General features: G+C 35.1%; 1 protein-coding gene across 1 annotated transcript in view; it reads right to left on the bottom strand.

Annotated features, from left to right (window-relative positions):
* The window catches only part of ROBO1 (roundabout guidance receptor 1), a 400374-nt gene that overhangs the window by 317436 nt on the left and 56381 nt on the right, over window positions 1–26557 (bottom strand). Inside the window, exon 2 of the mRNA XM_049628000.1 lies at window positions 10544–10870. Coding sequence (XP_049483957.1) covers window positions 10544–10870 — 327 coding nt within the window. The remainder of the gene's footprint in view (window positions 1–10543; window positions 10871–26557) is intronic.

Below are 26557 nucleotides of genomic sequence, written 5' to 3' on the forward strand. Positions count from 1 at the left end.
AAGGAAGGAAGGAAGGAAGGAAGGAAGGAAGGAAGGAAGGAAGGAAGAAGGGACGGAGGGAAAGAAAGAAAGAAAGAAAGAAAGAAAGAAAGAAAGAAAGAAAGAAAGAAAGAAAAGGAAGGAAGGGAAGGAAGGAAGGAAGGAAGGAAGGAAGGAAGAAAGAAAGAAGAAAAAAAGAAAGAAAAATATTACAGAGTATGACCACAGAATTCAAGTTTTTAGTTTTTGGTGATTTAGGCAAAAGATGAAAAGAAAGGAATTAAAGGCACCTGTCAACATGCTCTCACTCCACCAGCCACAAAAATATTTCTCCTCTCCTTTGGAATTTTGGCTCACTGCTACTTTCTTTCCTGAGGTAGTCCCAAAGGAAAATATGCTATAATCATATTTTCCAAGAATTCCCTTAAGCAAGATTCAACAAGGTTACGACCTGTCATACACTTTCATTTTAGAACTAAGGGAAGTCACCTGAGTAAGCTATGACAAGTGCCGAGTTATGTGATCAAAATGCTCTCGGTGTCCTTCTCCATCAAACACAGACTCCTAATCCATTTTCTGGTGTCTGACAGAGATAAGAATCTGATAAAATGGTAACTTAATGTGACTCAATCTAGATAAAGTACAGTATCCTGTGGTAAAGAGATATAGGGTGATAGAGATTGAGAAAGAGTATAAATCCTTAGGGGGAAGGGATGTCCTTTCCCATTTTGTTTGAAGTATCTGGCTTTTCTTCTAAGTTTTACTCCATTATTTACTGGATAAGATTTAAAATGTCCCCATTCAGGCATACTAAATAACTTGGTAATAAACTTTTATTCCTCTTGACAAGTGTAAAATGTCACAGGCACTATTAAAACTTCAATTTAGACCTTAGATTAAATATGACTTAAAATGTTACTAAAGCTACAATTTCCACTCTGGAAATACTAAGAGACTGAGATTAAAACAGTTTTATTATACTTAGAAACCTAAATTAAACAACAGATATAATTTATCAAAAATTAGGCCCCACTTAATGACTATCTTCAAACATATGAGCCGCTACATTAAAAAAAATGGCTTTTCTGTTATCAGCATGTAAAATGAAAGAGATTTCTACGGAATAGGATTTAAGTAAATTAAAGTAATAACTTTGTGTTAACATATGCTGATGCATGTAAGGGGTACTGATGATGGAGGCTAGATAATCTTTAGCTCTGAACCTCTTTTAATACAACAAATGATCTTTAGACAATTTAAAAGTCAGAGGAACAGATTAAATGACTTCCAAATGACCCTTCCAGCATCATTCTATTCTTATTAATAAATTCCAGTTTTTCCATAGTTTTAATTCTAGAAAATGTGAAGTATAAAAATTATATACACACATGGCATTTCACTTTTGGATTAAGTAAATACAACCTTCCTTTGAACTTGCTTCAAAACACCTAAGATACAAGTTCATGCATTACTTTTCTTGGTAAACAATGTTATGGATACAGATAAAGCTTTGAGTGTCCTATTCTCTGCTTAATATCCCACTGTCTGTAATTAACCGTACATAGCCAACAATTTTCTTTTCCTTCTGCATCCAAGCAAATGTATTTTTCTACTGTTCCAAGTTTAATCCTTACCATAACCACACCCCCACCCCAGCCCCCAGCACATACTCTCTCTCTACCTTTCTTCTGCTTACCTCTCTCTCTTTTCCCTTGTCTGTCTCATTCCCTATCCTCCTACTTACTCTCCCCTCTTTCTTCTCCCCTGCTCTGTCTCCTGGAGTCTCCCCTCCTGTTATTCTGGATGTGTTTCCCTCAGTGTACTTCCTGTGCTTTTCTTTCTGTGTGTTTCCTTCTCTCTAATTCTGCCCCTGACTTGCTAGTCTCCTATACATCCTTTTCCACTCTCCCCTGCCCTCTCTCCTGGTTCAGAAATTCAGTGTAATTCACCAAAAATCATGTTCTACCTACTTCTCTTAAAAAAACAAAACAAACAAAAAAAAAACACTGGATTTACATTCCAAAAGGTTTTTTGTTGTTGTTGTTGTTTTGGTTCTAGGGGATGAACAGGGGTCTACGAACTCTAGCACAATGTAGAAGAGTGCTTCTCAAATTTGAATTTGCAAAAGCCACATTGTAATACTGTTAAAATACAGGGTCTGATTCAGTTGGTATGCAATGGGGCCCATCATTCATCACCTCTAACTTGCTTCCAGGTAATGCCAGTGCTGCTGGTTCCTAACCACATTATGACTAGAAGCCTCTAGTTGCTGCCTGGAGCAGACCCAATCCTTCCATACCTGAATTTGCTTCTCCCACATAGCTAGACACAACATTACTGTCTATATGGGTTTTTTCCCTTTCTTTCCTTCCTTCCTTCCTTCTTTCTTTCTTTTCTTTTCTTTCTTTCTTTCTTTCTTTCTTTCTTTCTTTCTTTCTTTCTCTTTCTTTTGAGTTTATTTATTTATTTTGAGAGAGACAGCATGAGAGCAGGGGAGGGGCAGAGAGAGAGGGAGAGAGAACCCTAAGCAGGTTCAGCATTCTGTGTCTCCCTCTCTCTCTGACCCTCCCCCGTTCATGCTCTGTCTCTCTCTGTCTCAAAAATAAACGTTAAAAAAAAAATTAAAAAAAAAAAGGGGGCGCCTGGGTGGCTCAGTTGGTTAAGCGGCCGACTTCGGCTCAGGTCATGATCTCGCAGTCCATGAGTTCGAGCCCCGCGTCAGGTCTGTGCTGACAGCTCAGAGCCTGGAGCCTGCTTCAGATTCTTTGTCTCCCTCTCTCTGACCCTCCCCCATTCATGCTCTGTCTCTCTCTGTCTCAAAAATAAATAAACGTTAAAAAAAATTTTTTTTTAAAAAAGAAAAAACACCATTTTTTGGATAAACTATATTTTGGTATTCTTCACATATTTATTTAATTTCTGTTTAAAAACATTTTTAATGCCCACTTTGGGTAACAAAGAAACAGAGAACTTTTATGCCCCCCGAAACATACAATAATAATTTATTCTAGCCGGACATAAAAAAATTTTAATTGATAATTAATGACAGTTTAAGATAACTTATATTGTATTAATTAAAATTAAGCATACTAAAAAGGTTTAGGTATGTTTTGTTAAATTTGTCACTAGTTTTAAAATACATACAAATGATTCTCAAGTTGGTCTGTGTATGTGAGAAAGACTTCTAGCATTTAAGTCTTCAGTAAATTAAGATGATTAAAAGGAGGAATGATATGATAACATTGGAGAGGTAACCAGATCTAGCTTGTTCTTTTAATATTTTTTACAGACAGAACTCTTGATAGGAGGAGACACTGCCAAGAATTTCTCATAAATAACTAAATACTGAATTGATTTTCTGGGAGCCTCAAGGGGCTTTTATATCTAAGTATCAACTAGTGTTGAAAAAATCATCTTAGTACTTTTCAGCACGTATGAATGCAATCAAGTTTTTGAGAAAATAAAAGGAGTGGCTCATGAGACTGCTAACGGTATATATAACCCCTAACCCCATGATTACTGGATTGAATCTTGTCCAGGATGGTGTATCTAGGAATATTCAGCAGAAGAAAGCTCTCTGGTCAGATCCAACCTAGAGACCTAACTTTTCCAATTAGTCTTTATTACACAGATATGCGTTCCAACATATCCAATGCCTTTTTTGGCTACCTAAGACCGAATATTAGTAAATAGGGAATAGTTTTCCCCAGAGAATATACAGGGACCTTAGGATATCTAAAAGGATACCTCCCCAACGTTCACCAGTAGTTAACTGTCAGTAATGATATTACAAGAACATGTATGTATTTTTTAAAGTGTTCTGTAATAAAAAATGAAACACAAGTTTCCAAAGTTTTGTAAAAATGATCTCTGTAAGCTTATTACTTCTGACGGTAATTTGCATTTGACGGTTCATGGAGGTGGAGATCTCAGCATGGGACTGGTGTCCTTGCACAGAGTAAAGAGACCAGAGCTTTCTCTCTACCATGTGAGAAACTGAGAAAAGAACTTTCACCAGAACACGACCATGCTGGCCCCGGATCTCCACCTCCCAGCCTCCAGAACTGTGAGAAACAAATGTGTGTTGCACAAGCCACTCAGTACGTGGCGTTCTTGTTATAGTAGCACAAGCTTAGACAGGCAACAACAAAAGAACATATTCTGATCGATAGTAAACACTCAAGTCTTTAAGTAAACATAAAAATGTCACAGAATTTAGCAATACTGCCTCTTTATTTAACTGAATAAATATATACATTAGGAAATACATGAATGTTATCCCAACTGTAAAAGTTATAAAAGTGAATTTTTTCATTTGTCGCTGCAACAAAAATGATTTTAGTCAACACTATTGCATGTCCTGCATTAGCACTGAGGATTCAAAGGTAAGGGTCAATTTCTCATACCATGGATTTCAACTCAAGGTGGAATTTAATATATTCAACACATTTCATACTCAACCAGAAATTAATTTAAGACAATTTAATTCCTGAAGCATTGTACTTACATTTTAGTATGTTAACACACATTTTTATTTTATTTTATTTATTTTATTTTATTTTATTTGAGAGAGAGCATGTGAGCAAGGAAGAAGGGGAGAGGAAGTGAGAGTGAGAGTGAGAGTGAGAGTGAGAGTGAGAGTGAGAGAGAGAGAGAGCGAGAGAGAGAGAGAGAGAGAATTCTAAGCAGGCTCCATTCTAAGCACAGAGCCTGATGCGAGGCTCAATCCCATGACCCTGGTATCAAGACCTGAGCCAAAACAGAGAGTCAGGCACTCAACCAACTGAGCCACCAAGTGCCCCAACACATGTCATTAAATTTAAAATGAAGTGAGTCCATTTTTCAGAAGCATCCAGATCCCCTTTATATAAAAAGAATCTAGTAACTGACAATAATGAGGTAAAGAGAAAAAAGGTAATGAAAATAATAGCACCAACAATTACATTTACAATTCATAATTTATGGTTTCTAATTATGTGACAGTCCCTGTGCTATACTTTATATGCATAATTTCATTTAATCATGAATCAATTCTGGAACAAAGAATCAGTTCATTTCAGAATATAAGTGGACCAGAAAGTAAAAGATTACAAACTCATGAAACTAAATGACTCTTTAACATTCTTTCTTTGAATAATGAAAACAAAAATAAGATATAAAAAAGGTTTTAGAATGTGGTGAAACACCTGAAAATGGCAAGTTAAAAAAATAAAACAAATTAAGTAGAGGAAACAAAGATTTTTTTTTTTTTATGTTTTTATTTATTGATTTTGAAAGAGACAGTGCACGGGGAGAAGTGAGAGGGGGAGACACTCCTGAGTAGGCCCCTCCCTGTCAGCATGGAGCCCAATGTGGGGCTCAAACCCACGAAACCGAGATCATGACCTGAGACGAAATCAAGAGTCGGACGGTTAACTGACTGAGCCACCCAGGCACCCCAATTAAAGATGCAATATACAGCAAATTCAGCTTCAAAGATAAAAGTCTATCAGGGAACAATGTGTGTGTGTGTGTGTGTGTGTGTGTGTGTGTGTGTGTGTATAAATTGTATAAATAATTCTAGTGTTTGACCATAATAGAGGTCATATTGTGTGTGTGTGCACACACACTCAATCAATATTTTAAAATATAATGGCATATTCTACTTCTACCTGCTCATCTGAACCATTTCACCTCTAGGAGTAATCCTTCCATCTTCCAAGGTCCAGAGTTTGGGAATACATTCTATTGTACCTAGGTAAACACATGACTACTTAGCATGCATGGTCAATTCAGTTGTCATTTTACCAAAAGGAGGAAAATTGGAGAAGTCAAAATCTAAATCATTTTAAGCAGTACCATTTAATAATAACAAAAACAAAAGATGATGATATATTGAAAGTCATGGGAAAATATTACCTCAAGATATAAACATTCACCTCAAAGTAATTACTATTAAAATGTACCCCAGTTAATAAAATCTGGGAAGACTTAATCTTTGATTAATTGGACAAAATGATTTTTTTTTCAGGAAAGATAGTTCCCTGGTTTTGCTGCTAAGACAGCAAGCAGATGTCTGCCTGGTCTGAAGGGAATTTCTTTTCCTCAAGAGAAAACAGCTTAAATAGGAAACAAATAGCCATATGCTGGCTGTGCACTGCTTGGCAGATGACGTAGAGGGCCACGTTCTACGATGGAAAGCATGAGGGTCAAGGTTCAAATTAATTTTCCTTAAAATTCAATGCAATTACCCAAGATCAAATTACTTATGAAATATAAGTTGTGTCTAAGAATTGGGCTATCAATTTGTGCCAGGCATACAATGGAGTTCTAAATTTAGTGAGTGATAATGGTGGGTATTGAAGAATGGGCCCATAAAATATTTTCCTAAACAGTTAGTAGACTCTTGAATGGAGCTAATACAAGGCAAGCAAGAAAATACTGCTTGCAAGCCCCTTTTAGAAAGCCTCGTTTGAAACTGAATTTGATAAAGTTTTCAGAAATCTTACAAACAGCAAGCATCAATATCTCCTAAATTTTCCAACTTAATGTCTCCATCATGATATATCATTCTTGGTTTGCAAAGAAATGTAAGAATTAAAAACTAAATTAAAAAAAATACAACTGTGGATAAAAAAATTTCTTGTCCAGAGATAAACTTCCAAAAGTTTCAGGAAACTTTAGGTGTAAGGACCATTATACATTTCTTACCATTCGAATTTTTAGAATATATAATTGTGTGAGGTGACTTTTTAATTGCATTGAAAGTGATTTTTCAAGGACAAGAAAGGAATACAGCTTTTACTACATGGCAAGGACAGGCACCAAAAGTCTGGCCACTGCTTTTCACTGGGTCTAACCAGATTACAATTGGCTTTTAAATTAAGAAAATAAAAATAAACAATCCTATTAAATAATGACTGCAATCCTTTTGGGGCATTATGTAAATGTCAATAAATATTAAAAACACAAAAGACACAATTGTTATCTTTTCTTTACAGAAATGAAGATTTTTAAATGGCATTCAATATCTTTTTTTTTTTTTTCAAAGTTTGAGAGATTGACAATTGTTAGGAACCAAGAAACCCAGTTGTTGTTACAGCTGTAAAACTTGGTTTAAAGGCAAATGAAACACAAAAAATAAATGTTTTTAAAAGCATTACCAACAACTGTGCTGTGAAACCTGTGTTGCCCCATAGACACTTTTGTTAATGTTATTACTTTGGGCTACAGGATCACTAAGAAATTAGATGCAATCTTTGCCTTCCTGTGTCTTTGTCTTTCGGAACAATAAGAATAGTTATTGAACTTCTGGTACCAAAACTAAGAAAATAAAAAAAAAAAAAGTAATAATATTCTCCAAGAAAATATAAAACCAAAGTAAAACTGTACCTTACAGATTTAACCTACAAGCAATATGACCTATGGTTCCCCAGACCTCCCCTCCTCCAACCAACCCCCTACCCCTACACAACCTGGTTTATGTAACATACAAAAACCTACCTTCCATTGTAGGATGCAAACATATTTTAGAATGGTGAATTAGCAGTAACCATTGCCTAAAATAAATAACTGAAATATATGTGAACTAAGTTACTACATATCTATTTGTAGTGCACTAAAGCCTGAGTTTACAAAATAAGTTTCCAAATTTTTTAAAGACACAAAATCTATTTTAACTCAGAGCACTTAATTTTTCCCCATGTAACTTATGTAACCAAATAATACAATTTATCCAAGTAAAAACATGCTTTTAATTAATGCAATTAAACAAGTATAAAAACTGTTGATAGCAAACACTACTCAAACTTTTTTCAGGGTTTAGAATATTTATTATCACTAATAAAAATCTTTGCTATCAAACTGTCTTTATTAATATCCAAATATATTTGCTAAATATACACTATCTATACATTCTGGCTTTATACATACATGAATTGTTACTGAGTATGATCTTAAAGCATTGTTTAAAGTACTTTAAATTTTCTTCAGTAAATTATAATATTCTTTTTTCTCTGGAGCTTGAAACATTTTGGTATATCACACTAAAATTTGTGACTTATGCATTCAGGGACTATGTATTTGAATATTTTACTGGTAAAAGTTATATAATGATCTTATATCTGGTTTCACTTCCATGACGGTATATTTGTTGACTAAGACTGGAAGAGTATTTCCCAGAATGGACTCACAAATTAATGGAACGTCTTGCTTAGAAAAAAAGAATTTAACTGGAAACTAATAATGTCTTTTAAAATAGCTACACAAAAGCCAGATTAGAAAAACACAGCTCTCTAAACTCCAGTGCTTTAAGGGTATCTTGATCATCTGAAGTAAAACTAAAGGAGTTTTGAAAAAAAAAAAAAGATCTAAAGGCGGCTGGGTGACTCAGTTGGTTAAGTGTTGGAATTCAGCTCAGGTCATGATCTCACGGTTCATGAGTTCGAGCCCTGAATTGTGCTCTGTGCTGACAGCTCAGACCCTGGATCCTGCTTCAGATTCTGTGTCTCCCTCTCTCTGCCCCTACCTGTTGACTTTCTCTCTCTCTCTCAAAAATAAATAAACATTAAAAACAATAATTTAAAAAAAAAAGAAAGAAAGGCAAGATCTAGAAGGTAAGCATTTAGACATTCTATTTAAGTGTAACCTTTTCTAAAAATTCTGGCAATAATCAGAATTTAAGTAGAGTAAGAAATAACACAGAAACACAAGATGATCTTTTATATGTCTATTGGTATACACTTCATTTATAAGGAATTATAATTTCAGGGAATAAACAATGACTCTGTTTTTCCCTCCAGTCTCCAGTTTCTTAACTACCAAGAATAAGAGTTGGCCTAGGTCATCTACATCATTTTTCGGGATTCTCTAAATTTGTTTTCAAATGTTAACTTAATTTTATCTCCACAGGGAATAAGCATTCTAAATATAAACATGTCAAAAGCTAGAAAAGGTATTAATATCATAACCTCAAAGATGACTTTATCAAAATATATACATCCTTTTATAAAAACATTTAAACTTCTTTCGCCTGTGCTACATTTAAAGTTGGGATAAAGAAAAAGAGAAAAAGAAAAAAAAAAAAGAAAACAAAATAACCTGCTACTATGATTACAACTTTTATACTTCTCATTGATGTAGTTCTAAGATTTTCACTGGGAATCAAGGCAATAAGAGAACGTACATAAGTTTATGATGAAGTAAATGTGAACAGAGAAATATAAACTTGAGTTTCAAGTAAATGTTTTAAAAATGTGAATGGTTAGTGCTGACATAGTCTTCAATGGTTATTTGCATTTTTAGCTAATTAAATTTTATGCTCATATTAGACATCTTTGGCATTGTCTCATTGTAAGTACTACATAGTTCTGAGTGTGATCAACTCATCTAAATTCTTGGGAGCTGATTCCACATTAATAATCTGATTAAGTTGTAAAATCTGTTTCAAAATTCTTTATATAACTGTGTAATTATCTGTGAATCTATATATTCAAGCTCTAGTTGAATAATGGAGATAATGTCAGAGATTATGAAACTGATTATATAATTAAAATTTTGAACATAAATTATATCAAAACATCAATCATCTTGAAAAATATTATATATAAATTTACATATAGTTATGTATTCAGGTTCACCTGTAATTTTATGTAGTTAAAGTGAATTAGAGATCTAAATTTCATCTCTTTCCAGCCAATCCCTATGTAATTCATATATATATATATATATATGCATATATATGTGTATATATATTTATATATGTGTGTGTATATACATGTATATATATATATATACATATATATATATATATGTATATATATATACACACATGCATACACAGAATGATTCTTTCAAGGAAATGAAACCCTCTGCCTACCTCTTAAATGTTTCTTGAAAATAAGAGAAGCCCAATTTGTATTCAAACATATTACACACTTAGACTCTAGATATACAACAACTTAATCATTAGTCAACAGATCCTTCTTGAGGTCATTGCAAATGAGCTACATTTGGTATTTATGCATATAAACTAAACCATTAACTACCTAAGGATGACATACACGGGTTTTCCTCCCACAGTGCACTACAACAGCCAAGATAATAAAGAATGAGGCACATACATACATTTCTCTAGCTATAGTTTACCAGAAGTATAATATATTTCTAAGAATTAGAAACAGTTTAAAACCTTATCTATACCACCAGTTGAAAGTATTTCTCCAAATGAAGACAAGTGAAAAATACCCCATGCTATTCTTTTTAGAGAAACATACGGATATTCGATATATTTAAAAGCAACAAAGGAGAAGAACTAAATCGATTTCAGTGAAAATGTTCAACAGAAAGCTGCTCCAAATTAAAAGTAAAATGGTTCAACAACTATGGGCAAATCCCAATTTAGCTTTGAATAACCAGTTACAATGAAAACTATGAAACAATTAAATAGGTAGAGGATCGTATTCAAATAGAAAGCTAAAAATTTTCCTCAGGTAAAGCCTGGGATACAGATTTGACTTTTTATTACCATTCTCCAGGCAAATAATCCCAATGTACCATTCCCGCTGTAAAAGCCCGTTTTACTTACTAGCCACCTCCAGCGATGCATTATGGCTCACGGCCTCTCCGAGGTAATTCCTTGCTACACAGACGTAGACCCCCTCATCAGGCCTGCTTTTTCGTCCATGTACTATACGTAAGAAAAATAAAGATCCACTTGGCAGCAACATTCGGTGTGATCGAGGGTCATCTTTGTCCGTCTCCACTCTCTCCCCCCCTTTGTACCATTCGATAGTGGGTGTGGGGCGGCCTTCAGCTTTACAGTTCAAAGTTGCAGGTTCTCCTTTCGACACAATTAGGTCCGAAGGGTGTTCAACAATGCGAGGTGGAAAATCTTCCTGACGAAGACGGGAGCCTGCAGAAGAAATGATGAAATATCTTCATATTACCACTTGGAAACAGTTACGGAACTTAGTCTAAAAGCCTAGGCTTGGGGCGCCTGGGTGGCTCAGTCGGTTGAGTGCCCGACTTCGGCTCAGGTCATGATCTCACAGTTCCTGAGTTCGAGCCCGGCGTCGGGCTCTGAGCTGACAGCTCAGAGCCTGGAGCCTGTTTCGGATTCTGCGTCTCCCTCTCTCTCTGCCCCTTCCCCGCTCATGCTCTGTCTCTCTCTGTCTTCAAAAATGAATAAACATTAAAAAAAAAAATTATAAAAAAATAAAAGCCTAGGCTTAAGCACTACTATGTAAACAGGGGATACTACTGACTACGTAAACAGGGGATAATACTGACTACCCTGCCATCCCTATTTACTAATTAATCCTTCTGTTGTCCACCTTAAGCACATCTTCCAATTCTTGAATCCTGTTGGCCCTCCACTTAGAAAGTGCTCTTGCTTAAATTTTGCCTGGACAAATTCTGTCTGCTCTTCAAATCCCTTGACCACAAATGCTTTCAGAACCCATCATCCTGTCTGTACAGACCACATTCTGTGCCTGTTTTCTGCAGAGGAATGTGTGAGAGAATTGTAGAGCATTACAAATAATTGTATGGATTCTGAGAATCTCCTTTGTAACTAACATCAATCAACACTTTAAAAAACTATTCAGTACACTAGTGAAATTCATATTCAAATACATGCTGAAACTGCTCTCTATATAGATTTTTATATCTTCCTAAATAATAGAACTATGCATGTGTGTACACTTTCCCAGAATTTGAATGAATTTCATTAGGTACCAATAATTATATGTTAATATTTAATATACTTCAAAGATGAAATGTTATATAACTGAGTTTAAATAATTAAATTTAACATAAAATGAAAAAGGACCTTGGGTGAGGGCCTACATTCTGTACCTTATGGATTACTTAATAAGTGAAGTCCTGAGTGTACATATCATTTAAATATTTCCTGTGTCTGTACTTTATTTTTTCCCAGTGAGATTATAACTTTTGAAACAGGGATAAAGATTCATATTTTTTAATATTCCTACCATATTGCTACCACGGAAAGATTTAATATGTAAATTTCTTAAAGATTTCTCAAATGCAACAGCCCAAGGCTTAATTTAATTGAGCCCCAAACCTTGATCTTATCTAGTCATCCAATCTCAATGAATAATGCAAAGTAGAAACCAGGCTTCCTTGACGCCTCCCTTTCTTTCCCCTATTTCTTAAATCCATCTATTCCTCTCTGTCTTCACAGCCAGATCAACCCAGATCAAACCCAGAATAAACTACTATCAATTCCCACCAGGATTTAGGAAAGCTCTTAAATAGCTTCACTTCAGTGTAGCCAGATGAAGGCTTTGAAATGCAAATACAATCTGGGTTCTCCCCTACTTCAGGGGCTCTTAAAATAAACTCACTGCTCTTAAGATAAAGTCTTTAACAAGATCTACAAGAGTGTGCTCATTCCCCTATCTGGCTCTCCAGACTCTTCCTGTTCCTCTTCTTTCTCTGATTTTCTCCACCTTGTGTTACTTTACAAACACATTGTGATTTCTTCTGCCACAGGCCTACACCTGCCACAGGGTCTGTGTTGGAAATGATCTTACCCTAGTTAACATCCACTTTCCTTTCAAATCTCTGTCCTCCCTGATCTTACCACAAAAATTAAATGACCCTTTTATAAACCTAAACACCACTATATAGTTAAGGTTGGTAAGAATGATCAGAATTACAATTTGAATTTTTTTGTTTGATGCTTTGAATACCATCTTTCCCATTAGTCTATAAGATCTATGGGTCTGATTTTGCTCATGGTTGCTTCTCTTACACCTGGCAGAGTGCTGAGCACACCATAGGTACTCAATAAATATGTGTTGAATAAATGAAAAATGAATGAAGGGCTGATGGAGAAGACCTATTTGAATGGAATGATCTGAGGCTTAATAATCATGTATTCTGTGAAGAGACATTAAAGATTTTATTTTTTAAATTGTAACCATATCCATACTATTCAATCTTTCGTAGACTCTGCACGGGCTGATGTACATCTCTAATTTGTAATTACTACAATTAACATTATTTTCTCAATGAAATGAACAAGTGAATGATGAAATTAAAAGAGCATTTGCTTATATCAATCCTGAAATAACAAAAAGTATCATCTGAAATACTGAGTAATAGTTTTACAATCTGAAATATTGAGAAACAGCTTTAGTTCAATGCATGGTATACAACATACCATAAATTCTTTAAATGAAACCGGGTTCTAAAGGAGGAAGATATAAACCAGCAACATGGGGAAAAAATAACTTGGAAACTCATATCCTCTCACAAAGGCTATACTGAAGTCAAATGAAATTTAAGTTAGATTTTAGATTACTCAATTGCAAATGCTAGAAAATTTCAGAAAATAAAACATTATAATATATTACCAGCCTTGACTTTGACTGTAATTATGAAGGGTGGATGCAAATGAGAATCAACTACTGGGGTAATATATATTTAATTAATAAAGCATATCTTTATTTTAAATTCTGAAAGTTCATTTCAGATAGGAAATAGAGATGCATAATTTGCTATGAAAAAACAAAGAGGGGACACTTAGAACTGCCTGAGCAAGGAAGAGAAGGCATCCTGACACATAAAATTTGAGATGAGTCTTGAAGAGTAAGTCAAGAATAAAAGAAAGGAGATGATTTCACCCAGAGGCACAGCTACAAAAAAACATGATACACTTGTGGGACCTTCAGGGAGTCTGTATGGCCTAAGTATAAGGTGCATGTCAGAGATTAGCAAGTACGTGCCTGAAGAAGTAGTCAGAAGCAATAATGTGGTGGGCTTTGTGTATCAAGCCAAAGTTCTGGAATCTACCTGAAGGCAACAAAACATTTAATTATTTTAGGCACAGTCAAGTTTTTTTTTCTATTTTTTTTTAATTTTTTAACGTTTATTTATTTTTGAGAGACAGAGAGAGACAAAGCATGAGCAGGGGAGTAGCAGAGAGAGAAGGAGACACAGAATCTGAAGCAGGCTCCAGGCTCTGAACCGTAAGCACAGAGCCCTATGTGGGGCTTGAACTCACAGACCACGAGATCATGACCCGAACTGAAGTCCGACGCTTAACCGACTGAGCCACCCAGGCGCCCCGAAGTTTGTTTTTAAAGAGCTCACTACTGGTAGTATGAAACTGGACTGTAGCAGGCTAAATTAGGAGGTCACTGGTCAGGAAGTTTTGTTCTCTTCAAACAATTAAATTCTGAAAACTTGGACTTTGACAGAGCAGAAAACAGAAGAAAGAATCTAGAGATAGTTACAAAATCAACAGCGCCTGATCATTGGCAATAAGGGATAAAACAGAATTGAACAATGCACAGGATGGAGAGAAAGCACAAGGTAGAGAGATTCCAAGTTTGTGATCAGAGCAGAGGGTGAAGGGCAATCCCAATGAAGGTGGGGAATAAAACAGTGAAATCTGGTGAGAGGAAGGACAGAGGAGCCTGGAGTACTTCTTGAATATCCAAATGGAGATGACAAGGTGGCAAGTGAATATCCAAGTTGGACCTCAGAAAAGAATCTCAGCTTGAGCCATAGATGAGAGTCAATCCGGAGACTGAAACCATGGGAAAGAAAAAAACTGTCTAGGGACAGTGTACTGAGGAATTAACAGCCAATTACAGAACCTGGAGATTACCCAGACTCCACTGAAGTACAGTGGAGCTCAAGACTCTCTGTGTCCGTAACCTGCAGTCCCGTATAGCTGGGCCACGGCTAGTGTGACTTCTGGGAATGGAGAACACAGGCCTCAGCCTTCCCCGGAATGTTAGCACGGCAGTTTTCAGTAAAAGAGTTTCAGCAATAAAATGGCTTCTGTATTACTAAAGGCTAAATTTTCAAAAATGTTCCTTGGAATCCACTTTCCCCAGATTGTTAATATGTATTGCTCAAAAAAAAAAAAAGACCTGCAGCTCTCAGGGTCTTTAGTCTTGCTCAAGCACATTATGATGCGTACAAAGAAAGGTATTCATTCTATGCAGCACTTCTCAAAATTATCTGGCCGTCGAACCCTTCAGTTTTCTTTTTTCAGGATATCCTACTGAATTTTTTTCTAAGGAACACATTTCCAAAGAAAATATACTCTGTTAGCATATAATAATATGAAGAAAGAATGATTAGGGTTAGAAAAAAAAAGGTACTTAAATACAGAGTTGATACCTTTGAAGATCATAACAAAAAACATAGAAATCCCACATTCCTCATAATGTATAACTTTCAGAAAAGGAACTTTCCAATTCCCGAGTGATATTTATAATGAGTAACTGGTTAACCTCCACAATAAAAATTATAAATGGCCATCATTTCATCACCAGAAAAACTATAATAAATTATTCTTTATTATCAAGTCTAAGCAGAAAGGAAAGGAAAGAAAATGAAAACTAGCATTTATTATCCATCATCTCCTCCATCACATCTTTATGAGGTGGGCGTTGTATATCTGGTGTCCATATGGGGGAAGTGAGACTCTCAGCTGTCATTCAGCCGGAAGGTGGCAGTGCTGGGATTCAATCTTAGTCAAACTCTAAACCCTTGCTCTTCCCAACTTTTCCATAAATACTGCTAGGATTAATTAGCTAAAATCCACAGAGAAACATGTTTGGTCTGTTCTGGATTCCAACACCGGAAGTGTTCTTTTTGAACGCTTATTTTTGAAAACGTGCATGATAAAAACAAGAAGTAGTCACACGTGGTGGCATCTACTGTTCTCTCCCTATGCACACAGAGAACACCTAACTGTAAACCACATGATTGCATATTCCTTTTACTCAGTAAAGATTTTGATGATGAACAAATGGAAGTATAAAGCTTTTCTTCTATTGCATCATCTTCTCTAAATAGGAGGTTGAATTTTGGAGTAAATATCCTTATACTGTCAGTTGTTAATACCTCAGTTCCTACACAACTCTTTGCACAATGAAAATTCAGTATCACTGGGGCATCCGGCTGGCTCAGGTAGTGGAGCATACAACTCTTGGTCTCCGGGTTGTGAGTTCAAGCCCCACGCTGGGTGTAGAGGTTACATTAAAAAAAAACAAAGATCTTTAAAAAATTCAGTATTACTGGTTCTCTAATTTTTCCTACCACCATACTTTGAGGGAAAAGCCTCTCATCTTCTATCAATAATTGACTCATTTTCGTAAAGGGAAACTTTGAGAGAGTTATGCCAAGATCAAACACAGAAGTCTACATGTGACTCTCAGAAGAACGTAGGTTAGTCTTCCTCCCTAGAAGAGGTGTTCACCTCCACTGTGTCACAAAGCCTCTCTCTCTAATATTCTTGGTTCATTATTCATAAAAAGACTTCTCTCTTCCATCATAAACTCTGAGTTCCTGTAAGCCACCTGACAACCACCACTCTAGTTAACGTTAATTTGTTGTTATTTCGGTTTGCTTGTTTTATGTTATAAGATATAAGGTTTCTATTACACTCAGTAAAACCAACTTCCTATTTTCAGCCAAACTTTTCACAGGAAACAGAAAAGTAACATAGAAGAGACGGTAAAAGAAGAAAGGGACTGGCGGAGTGAGGCTTTAACAAGGAACAAGGATGATAATGTCAGCTGCCCTCGGCAAGAATCCTGGTAGAACCTTGGGAATAGAACACAGTTGACTTTAGGCAAGGCCAACATCGGAGAAAAGGGCAAGGCAGAATTCCTTCAACAACTGCCCAGTTGGAAGATAAAATATAAACACGAGTGACTCAAATATCTAAATATTTACACAACCGCAGCTGGAAAAAGATAGACACATTAGTGCTAAGTATTTCAAGGAAATATATCAAAGTCACATGAGATTTATGATGAGGAAACCAAACTCCTACTTGGATGTAAACTGTTCCCCCCTTTAAAACATTACTTCTATAGGAACCTCAAGCAAGAAACTATTTAAAAGACAGATCTTGGTAATATTCTGTTGAGATATGCAAAACACACACATATGTAATTTTATTCTTTTTTCATATATATGTTTCTACTCTTTTTTCCTAGCATGGCAATAACATTTGTCTCAGGGTTTTGTTTATGTTTTCAAGTCTGTTTCTTCTTAGTAGATTGAATGAAACAGTATTTATTTTATTAACACAGTCTTATTTTGATCTGAATTTCTCTTTCATATTCTTTGGTAGGTTAAAACTAGAAACCATTAAATGATTAAAATATCCACTTGTATCATATATCCTATGAAAACATCTTACAGCACAGAAATGCTTGTAAAATTACTAAAAGCACAAGAGTAACGAGTTCAGTAATTCGCTGACAGATGCACAATGAATATTAACAGACAATTGGTGACATCTGTCCTAGGTGGGGGTGGGGATTTAGATCTGCCTTGACAACAAACCTGTATTTGTAAAAGAACACCTATATTCTTAAAAGAGCCTTCGCCTCTTAACCTTTGTGTTCAAGCTCCATTTACATTTTAAGGAGCATACAGCCTCCAATTATTAACATAAATCTTATCGTGGGCACCAATCCTGTAATTTTCCTGTCAGAATTTCATCCTACAAGGAGATATTTGTTAAAAATAAGAAGACAGCATCCATTAATTACTCACTGTGTAGCGAGTAGACTACTGACTCATACACATTTCCCAAATACTCACTCATCATTGGAATAAATATAAAAACAGACCATATCACAGAAAAAAAAAAACCAAAAAACAAAAAACATAGTTTCACCTGGAACTATATGGAGGAAAGAAACATAAGGGAAACAGAATGCACTAAAACAACTACATGATTAATAAATCATGTATTTTCTTTAGGTACTTTGTTTCATATTAATTTCCTATGATTGTAATTCTCCCTAAATAATCCCCCAAATCAGCTGAGTGTCATTGATAGTATCTGTTATCACCTAAAATGATTACCAAAATTGCCCAAAATGGAATTCTAGAAGTGAATCCCTGGTGTTTTTGTAATATTCCTACAGAATCTAATATTATATGGCTGTGTCCCAAGAGAAATGAAAAAGACTGACAGTAGAATAAGTTAAATTTAAAAAAAACAATATCGTTTGCTCTCCCCCCTGCTCCAATTTTTAATAATATGGAGTGTAAGTAGAATAAACTTTTCTGTCAGGGGACCCAAATACAGCAGAAGCTACTAAGGCATTAGCTGCAGAAATGACCTCAACTCACTCAAATCAGGCAGGATTTCTCCCTGAGCTGTCACTAAACGGATTGTAGGGTTGAAGTCAGTTAGCTGGGTTCATGCTTCCTATTCACCCTTGTAGTAAAATTTCCAATTAATATACAAACAGGAGAATTCTACCTTCTTCAAATAAAAATATTTGCATATGCTAAAGTCTAAATTTTCTCACCTATTCATTGGTTTACCTATATATTAAGCATATATTGTATTAGGAATTGCTCTAAGCATTGGCAACACAAAGAAATATGAGATATAACCCTTGACCTTGGGATGCCCTGGTGGCTCAGTCATTTGAGCCTCCGACTTCAGCTCAGGTCATAATCTCATGGTCTCTGAATTGTATCTCCACCCTGGCTCTGAGCTGAGGGTGCAGAGCCTGCTTGGGAGTCTCTCTCTCCCCTTCTTGCTCTCTGCCCCTCCCCGACTTGTGTTCTCTCTCTCTCTCTCTCTCTCTCTCTCTCTCTCTCTCTCTCAAAATAAATAAACTTAAATATATATATATATATATATATATATATATATATATATATATATTGACCTTAACAGCCTGAAATTCACCAGGAAGAAATAGCCTAGGTGAGGGGAAAACAAAAACAAAAAATGAAAAAATAAACTAATGTAGCACTTGTAGGGAAAGTTTCTTCAATCTAGAGAATGGACTCAGTGCCTGGATTCAAACCCAAACTCTTTTACTTCTTAGCTGTGTAAACTCAGATAAATTGCTTAACCTCTCTGAATGTTAGTCTCTTCATCTGTAAAATGAGTATAAAAATATCTCTGTTTTTTAGGGTAGCATAATCCCTAATGCCTTAAATATTACATTGACCCTTGATTGTGACCATTAATGTAGTATTAGAAATTGGCATAAACACCAATGTTTACTTTTATGATTCTCCTCTTCATCCTCTCCTGGAATTATATTAGGATTTCTACTATTTTATAGAGAAAACAGTTACTTTTTTTTTCTAAATTTGTGAGAAAAGTTACAAACTAAGCAAGTCTCTAGTTTGGGTTCAGAACTCAAGATTCTTTCCCATTTACACATTTCTTGGCAAGATCTGGCACAATTCCAGCAAAACATCTATCAAAAGAGACGAAAAACAAAACTAGAGCATTTAGCCCACCCAACTTACTGTTGAACTAACAATCATCAGAATTCGAGTCTGTCTAAAGCTGTCTATAATAACGTGCCCATGTTCCTTTTGGAAAATATCCCATACAGATCCACTGAGATCATGACCTGAGCCAAAGTCAAAAGCTTAACCAACTGAGTCACCCAGGTGCCCCAAGAAAACTTTTTATAGATATACAAGGTATCAAAATTCACAAATAAACTTTATTTACTAATACCTACCATAATGAACCAAAATAGGCCTAAAAATATAATAGCTTATTTCAGCTGTTAGAACCATCTTTTCACAGACAAGAAATTCTGAACAATATTTTAAACTGTGAAAAACAGTATTTGGGTGGTCCTGTGAATGTTTTTTATTGCTGGGAAACATAGTTCATCATAATATTAGAGTTTCAACATATTAGGATGGATTACACAAATTGTAATCATTAATCTACATTTCACATTTTTATATATATTATGGAAATTGCAGATGGTTATAAATTTAAGCCAACTATAACCTCAATATAAAGAACATGAGCAGACTTTCTTATTGAAATTACAACTTAAAAATACTCATACTGTATGAAAGAAACCTTGCTTACCAAACTTCCTCTGTCCTGAATTTAAATTTCCATGGGAAAAATTTCTATCCTGAAATTCACTTGATTTTTGTGTTTAAGATCATATTTTTAAGTCACAAATTGAAAGTATGTAGGGGTGCCTGGGTGACTCAGACAGTTAAGCATCAGACTCTTGATTTCAGCTCAGGTCATGGTCTCAGGGTCATGAGATTGAGCCCTATGTCGGGCTCCATGCTGACTATAGAGCCTGCTTGGGATATTCTCTCTCTCTCTCTCTCTCTCTCTCTCTCTCTTTCTCTCTCTCTCTCTCTCTCTCTCTCTCTCTCTTTCTGCCTGCCCCTGCTCCCTCACTCTCTCAAAATAAATAAATTTTTTTAAAGAACATTCTATGTGACTAGGGTTATGATTTACATATATTAAAAAAAGTATGTAAAAACAAATAGGGATATAATACGATCCATTAACCATATGAAGTTTTTCTAAGTTATTATGTAAAGTAGTACTTATCCATTCCTTCTCTAATGACTTGCATTAGACATTTATAGAATCTGTACATTATAGATATTAATTTACTGACTCAATAACCTAAAATCAATTAAAGTACTAAAAATAAGGCTTGCAACTTTACTTCTTAAATTAGGTAGTCATATTTAAGTTATATTTTGAGAACCCTTGAATCTAGGTGAATTAATGTTGTCAAAATGGAGTATACAATTGTAATTTTATGGATAATTACCTAAAGAGAATTACACTTTAGAAAAACAAATACTTAAAACAGCCTTTTAAAGGATTACTGAGAAATCCCTATAGGAATGCAGTCAACTTCACTTATTTTTAAAGTCAGTCAGTACTTCTGACATGTACAAGAATTTCTAAAGAAATTTATTTACGCATTAGCAAACTGTCATTTTCACCTCCCCTGTATCTACCCTATTTCTCTCTCATTGTATCTTGGATTTAGATCTTATATATTCTACAGAGCACCCCAATAATAGACACTGAGAGACTGATTCTCTCACTTGACATACAAAATCTGGGGACTTAGAGTGTATTCCAGATGTTAACTTAAAATATACTCCCTAATCTTCATTCTCTAACAGAATAAGTAAATAACTCATGAGTCGAAAACAAAGCTATTGTGTGATGGATCTAATGGAAAAAGTACCTTACATGAAATATCAACATATACAACTTTTGATGCAAAAAGAAATCTCCCCAAAAAAATCTCCTAACTCTAAAACCATCTTTTTTTTTTCTCTCTCTCTCTCTCTGATTTCAGATCTGTTGTTCTGTTTCTTTTCTTCTGAAAGTAAGTTTGGCTTTTTTTTTCTTTTCTTTTTCCTTTTGGAATAGGGTCACTTTTTTCTAAGGTATTTTTTTTTCTTTAAGTTTTATGATGTGTATATGCATTTATCATTCTGTATGTTAATACACCTTTTTAAAAGATGTTTATTTATTTACTTATTTATTTTTAAACATTTTAAAGTTTACTGAGAGAAAGAGAAAGCAAACATTGTCCTTCTAAAATACTACTTCAAAATTATAATTATTTAAGGTATAAAATTGGAAAATGAGTCAAATATCTGATTTTTCTTTCATGTCACATTCTTAGTCATATCACCTTTTAAAATATGCTTATTTGTGCCTTCAGTTTGGTTCACAATGATCAAAACTTCCTGAAATACTGATGTCTAGTGAAATGCCCTATTTTTATTTTGGATTATATTCCTTAAGGGATGTTAAACTAAAAAATATCTTTAAACATTTGTTAATTCTGTTCAAAGAAAAGCATTTTTTTTAATTTTTAATGTTTACTTATTTTTAAGAGAGAGAGAGAGAGAGAGACAAAGCGTGAGCAAGGGAAGGGCAGAGAGAGAAGGAGACACAGAATCCAAAGCAGGCTCAAGGCTCTAAACAGTCAGCACAGAGCCCGACATGGGGCTCAAACTCACAAACTGTGAGATCATGGCCTGAGCTGGAGTCAGACACTTAACTGACTTAACTTAACTGACTGAGCTACCCAGGCGCTCCAGAAAAGCTTCAAATTTTAATTCTTATTTATCCATTAGCCCAACAACTTAATGTTTAAACATATAATTTACAAGCATAAATAATTCTAAAGATTGATTTATTAGATAATCAGATATATAGCATCATTTTAGGACCAAGTCCCAAGAACTTTCTAATAGATATCCTCAGTGTGAAAACAGTAATCTCTTTCTCTGAACACAACTTCCCAGGAAAAGTACATGGAAAAATCCATGTATTTTTAGTTTATTGATGAAGACAAAATTAGTAAGGTGAAATTAGCTCATTCATTTTAAATACAGAAATGCTCTTAGGTTGACCAACTCAACCCAGTTTAACCGTGACCTTCTCAAATTTAGTAATAAAAATCTCCTTCCATCATTTCCAGGGGCCACTGGACACCCCCTCTCCTTAAAAAGTCAGATTAAAAAAGATTAAAAAAACAACAACATCCTATCACAAATATCCATCATGGTAACTGGTACCAAAATTACTGATCAAATGAAATAAAAAGTATATTCAAATTGTCCTAAGATACAATTTTTTAAGACATTTCTGTCCTAAGACAGAAAATGTATTACATCTTATGTAAACATTATGGACAGAAAAAGAAGAGTCAGCTCTTGGTCAACTTATTAGACAAATAAGAAAAATGTTGGCTGTGAGACAAAGTGAATGAAGGAAAGAAACTGCCACATTATTGTCAGATTTGATGCTTTTTAATACAAAAATGTAACAGTCTACCCAATGTGGAAATACAGACAGAAATCCAATGCAAAGAGGAAACCTACAGTAATTTCTCTACTTGTTTGCTTTCTTTACCTGGTTTAATTCCTAAAACCATGAGAATGATGACTGGTAAATGGCAGAGGTCCAGAAGAAAATCATCCAAAATGATACACAGAAGTAAAATTATTTGAATTCCACAAGTGCTTATTGAGCAATTACTCTGTACTTGGCTCTACAGTTTCTATATGGAAGCCAAGAACTAACAGCACATACAGAGATTTTAAGAAGAACAAAGAGAAAGAGGCACCTGGCAGACTCTGTTGGTGGAATGTTGGACTCTTGATCCCAGGGTTGTGAGTTCGAGTCCCATGTTGGGTCAGAGTTTACTTAAAAATAAAATCTCTAAAAAATAATTAAAAAATAAAAGTATTCTTTCTTTGTGTATATATATATATATATATATATATATATGTATATATATACATGTATACATATATACATATACATATACACATATATACATATGTATATATATACATACATATATACACCACACTGTATTACAGATGTGCTACAAGTCTTATAAATTCATCCATGTGATCAACTAGTGATACATAACATCTAAAGACCTCCCAAGGGTACCATGTAAAGCAACAGATTTGTGTCAATATACTAGTTGATGTTTAATACACAGAAAGCACAGCGTTTCAATAAAGGTAAAGTTATAGGTGATCTTGTTACCCATGGACTTGAAGTGATTATGATGTATCAATGTAAGTTCGTCGGTTGTAACAAATGTACTACTCTGGTGGAAAATGTATTTGTGGAGGCAGGGAATATATGGGACATCTCTAACTCTGTACCTTCCCTTCAATCTGGCTGTGAACTCAAAACTGTTCATATATATGTATACACACACACACACACACACACACACACACACATATAACAAAGCCTTAAACCTAAACATGAGTGTAATGTTCTTGAAAAGAAATATCTGCAAATATAAATACATATATATACACACATATCTATATACATATCTATATAGAGATATGCACATATAAATTTAAAATGATTACTTTGACTTGTATGAATGAAATGAGATTATAAAAGGAGAGAAGTAGAGGAATAAATAATAATAAAGAAAATACTCAAGGAATCAGGTATTTTTACTGACTTTTCCCTTCATAAACTTTTCTCTTGGCAAAGTGTAAGCAGACTATTATTTCTAATGTTTTGTTTTTGCTTCACTGTAACCATTGCAACAGGCTGTATGTTCACATGCAGAGCTGAAGGGGAGCTTCTGCCAGCTTCTAGAGTTTTCATTTCACTTCATAATAGCTTTAATCCATAACACACAAAACACCATCTTGACTGCAAGCCCCTTCTTTGAGTTCTTACCATTCTACACATACAAAGCCATACTTTTGTGGTCTTGGAGATTAAAGATGTTGATCTCTCTTTGCAAACCTGACACCCAAGAAAATGCAAAAATCCTACAGAACTTTAAGAGTCATGGATTTTGCACATGAAAAAGTTTTTTAAAAGAAAAAAATGAATCGAAATGTTTATGGAGCATGGGATGCATAGGAGATGGTTCAAAGTGACACTGCCACCTTGTATAACTTCCAGAATCCTTACACGGTTTGACTTGTTTCTGTATGGTTACTTAGTTATGCTGGTGTGTTTATTAGAAAAAAAAAAACAATACTTTCTCAAAAAGTCTCAGAAGGACACAACTAATATTTTCATAATTATCTCATTAATCTTGAATGTCAGAAGAGAATAGCTAAGACATATTCATATTCCAACCATTAGCTGTATTAAAATGGAATAAAAAATGTTCCGACATGGGTCCTATTAGGATCCATAATTTATAGATGAGGAACCTGAGGCACAAAAATTAAGTAGTTAGCCCAAAACTTAACAGGTACTAACCGATAAAGATTCAGATCCATGGGAGTAGGGATCCTACTCCCTAATTTGGACATGTGACCAGTAAACTATGTGACCAGTACACTATGTATAAAACAGTACAACGGTTTAAGAATTTACCTTGTATAAGAATAAACATCATAAACCCAAAGGTTTTGTTTTGTTCTGTTTCGTTTAACTCTCAAATTCATATAAGAAAAACTAGGAAAAGGAAACACTTTGGTTCCAAATGGAAGTTGGGAGAAGAGAATGGAGTGGATTCATATCAGAATATTCTGGCTTTTCTCCTAAGCCCATAAATTTCTACCTTACCAACCTCAGTTACTGGGTCAGTTTCTCCATCCATAAAATGAGATTAATACACCATGTTAAAGCTAGAATAAGAACAGATAAATCTGTCAAGCCTCACACCTTACAAACAAAGAAAAACTAGTCAACAGATCAAAAATATTTGATTAAGGTTGACAGTAAATAAAACATTCCTGGTAGCCAGAAACAGGAACCCTGTTCTTCTGAATCCTACAAACATGAGGTTAGGAGTGAAACCTTTTGTAAAAAAAGACTAAAGAAGAGGTATTCTTTGCCTGTTCAGGATGTGCTTCTAAGTGTCTGTGAATTCTTGGAAATAGATGCAAATTTCTGTGGCCATGCCCAGAGATATAAAATTGACACAGTTTTAGAAGAGGTTCTAATTTTCGTAAGAAGTATAAGGATGATTACTTTTTCTTGATGAATAAAGAAAAGCTCAGAGGGGGTAAATAGCTCCTAAATGATTTATAGAGATATTTGCACATATATCATAATATTTGCACAATATCATATCATACTGCACAATACCTGCCAAAAATTCATAAAGAGCCGAGACTCAAACTCTAAGACACAGACTCCAGAGCCTGCACGCCCTACATGGTGTTGCCATGCAGCACTGCCTGCTTCCCTGACTTCTTATTTTAAACCTCTTTTCACACCTACTTTCCCCTGGATGCTGGACTCCGCACAGGCTGAGTGGAGTAACCTGTTATAATTATTCCCTTGATGAAGCAGGAAGTTCAAGTTATTTTCTGTGGAGAAGTACTTTAGCAGACATTAATACTAGGGAATAACAATAGCTGGCAGTTAAGTACTGAGCACTTAGTATGTTCCAGGCATTTATTGGGAATGGTGAACATGTGATCTCCTTGTACTTTAGGTATATGATTACTTTGCAACGCTGGTGAAGTAACTCTGTCTTACAAAACCTTACGATCTGGGAGTTTAGGCCCTAGAAAGATTAGTGTTTACAAGTGGGGAGGGCCCTACCTATGTTGAAGAGCTCAGACTCCAACAAGCACACAATGAAGTACCAAGAGCAAAATACATAGAGTAAACGCCAAAGAAGAAACAAGAGCTGAAAGTTAGGTAAAGCAAACTGCTTTCTCAGAGAAGATGAGGTTTTGGTTGGATACGGGGGGCTGGATGCGATTTGGGTTGGTCAGAAGTTCTTTGCTCCTTAAAAGACTTGAAGTTTGGGGTTTATGAATATATTTGCATTTTTGTAGAGAGTAGATCCATCCACAGAAAAGACCATCATATTCTTGAAGAGGGGCACTAACATTTTTTTTAAATAGACAACAGAATAATGGGTGTATCCATTTCTTAGTGTTGTCATAACAAAGTATCACAAACAGGGTGGCTTAAAAAACCCAGAAATTTATTGTCTCGCGGGTCTGGAGGCTAGAAGTCCAAGATTAGAGTGGCAGCAGGGATAGCTCCTGAGGGTTGTGAGGGAGGATCGCTCCATGCCTTCTTCCTACATTCTAGGAGTTTACTGGAAGTTCCTTGGTTTCCACTGCATCACCCACCCCAAACTGTCTTCATCTTCACATGGCAGTGTCCCTGTGTCTCTGCTTCTGTGTCCCAATTTTCCCGTTCTTAATTTTTTTTATATTTATTTCTTTTTGAGAGACAGAGAGAAACAGAGCACGAGCAGGGGAGGGGCAGAGAGAGGAGACACAGAATCCAAAGCAGGCTCCAGGCACTGAGCTGTCAGCACAGAGCCCAATGCAGAGCTCG

Source organism: Panthera uncia, chromosome C2 (assembly GCF_023721935.1).
Source record: "Panthera uncia isolate 11264 chromosome C2, Puncia_PCG_1.0, whole genome shotgun sequence".
Classification (NCBI taxonomy): Eukaryota; Metazoa; Chordata; class Mammalia; order Carnivora; family Felidae; genus Panthera; species Panthera uncia.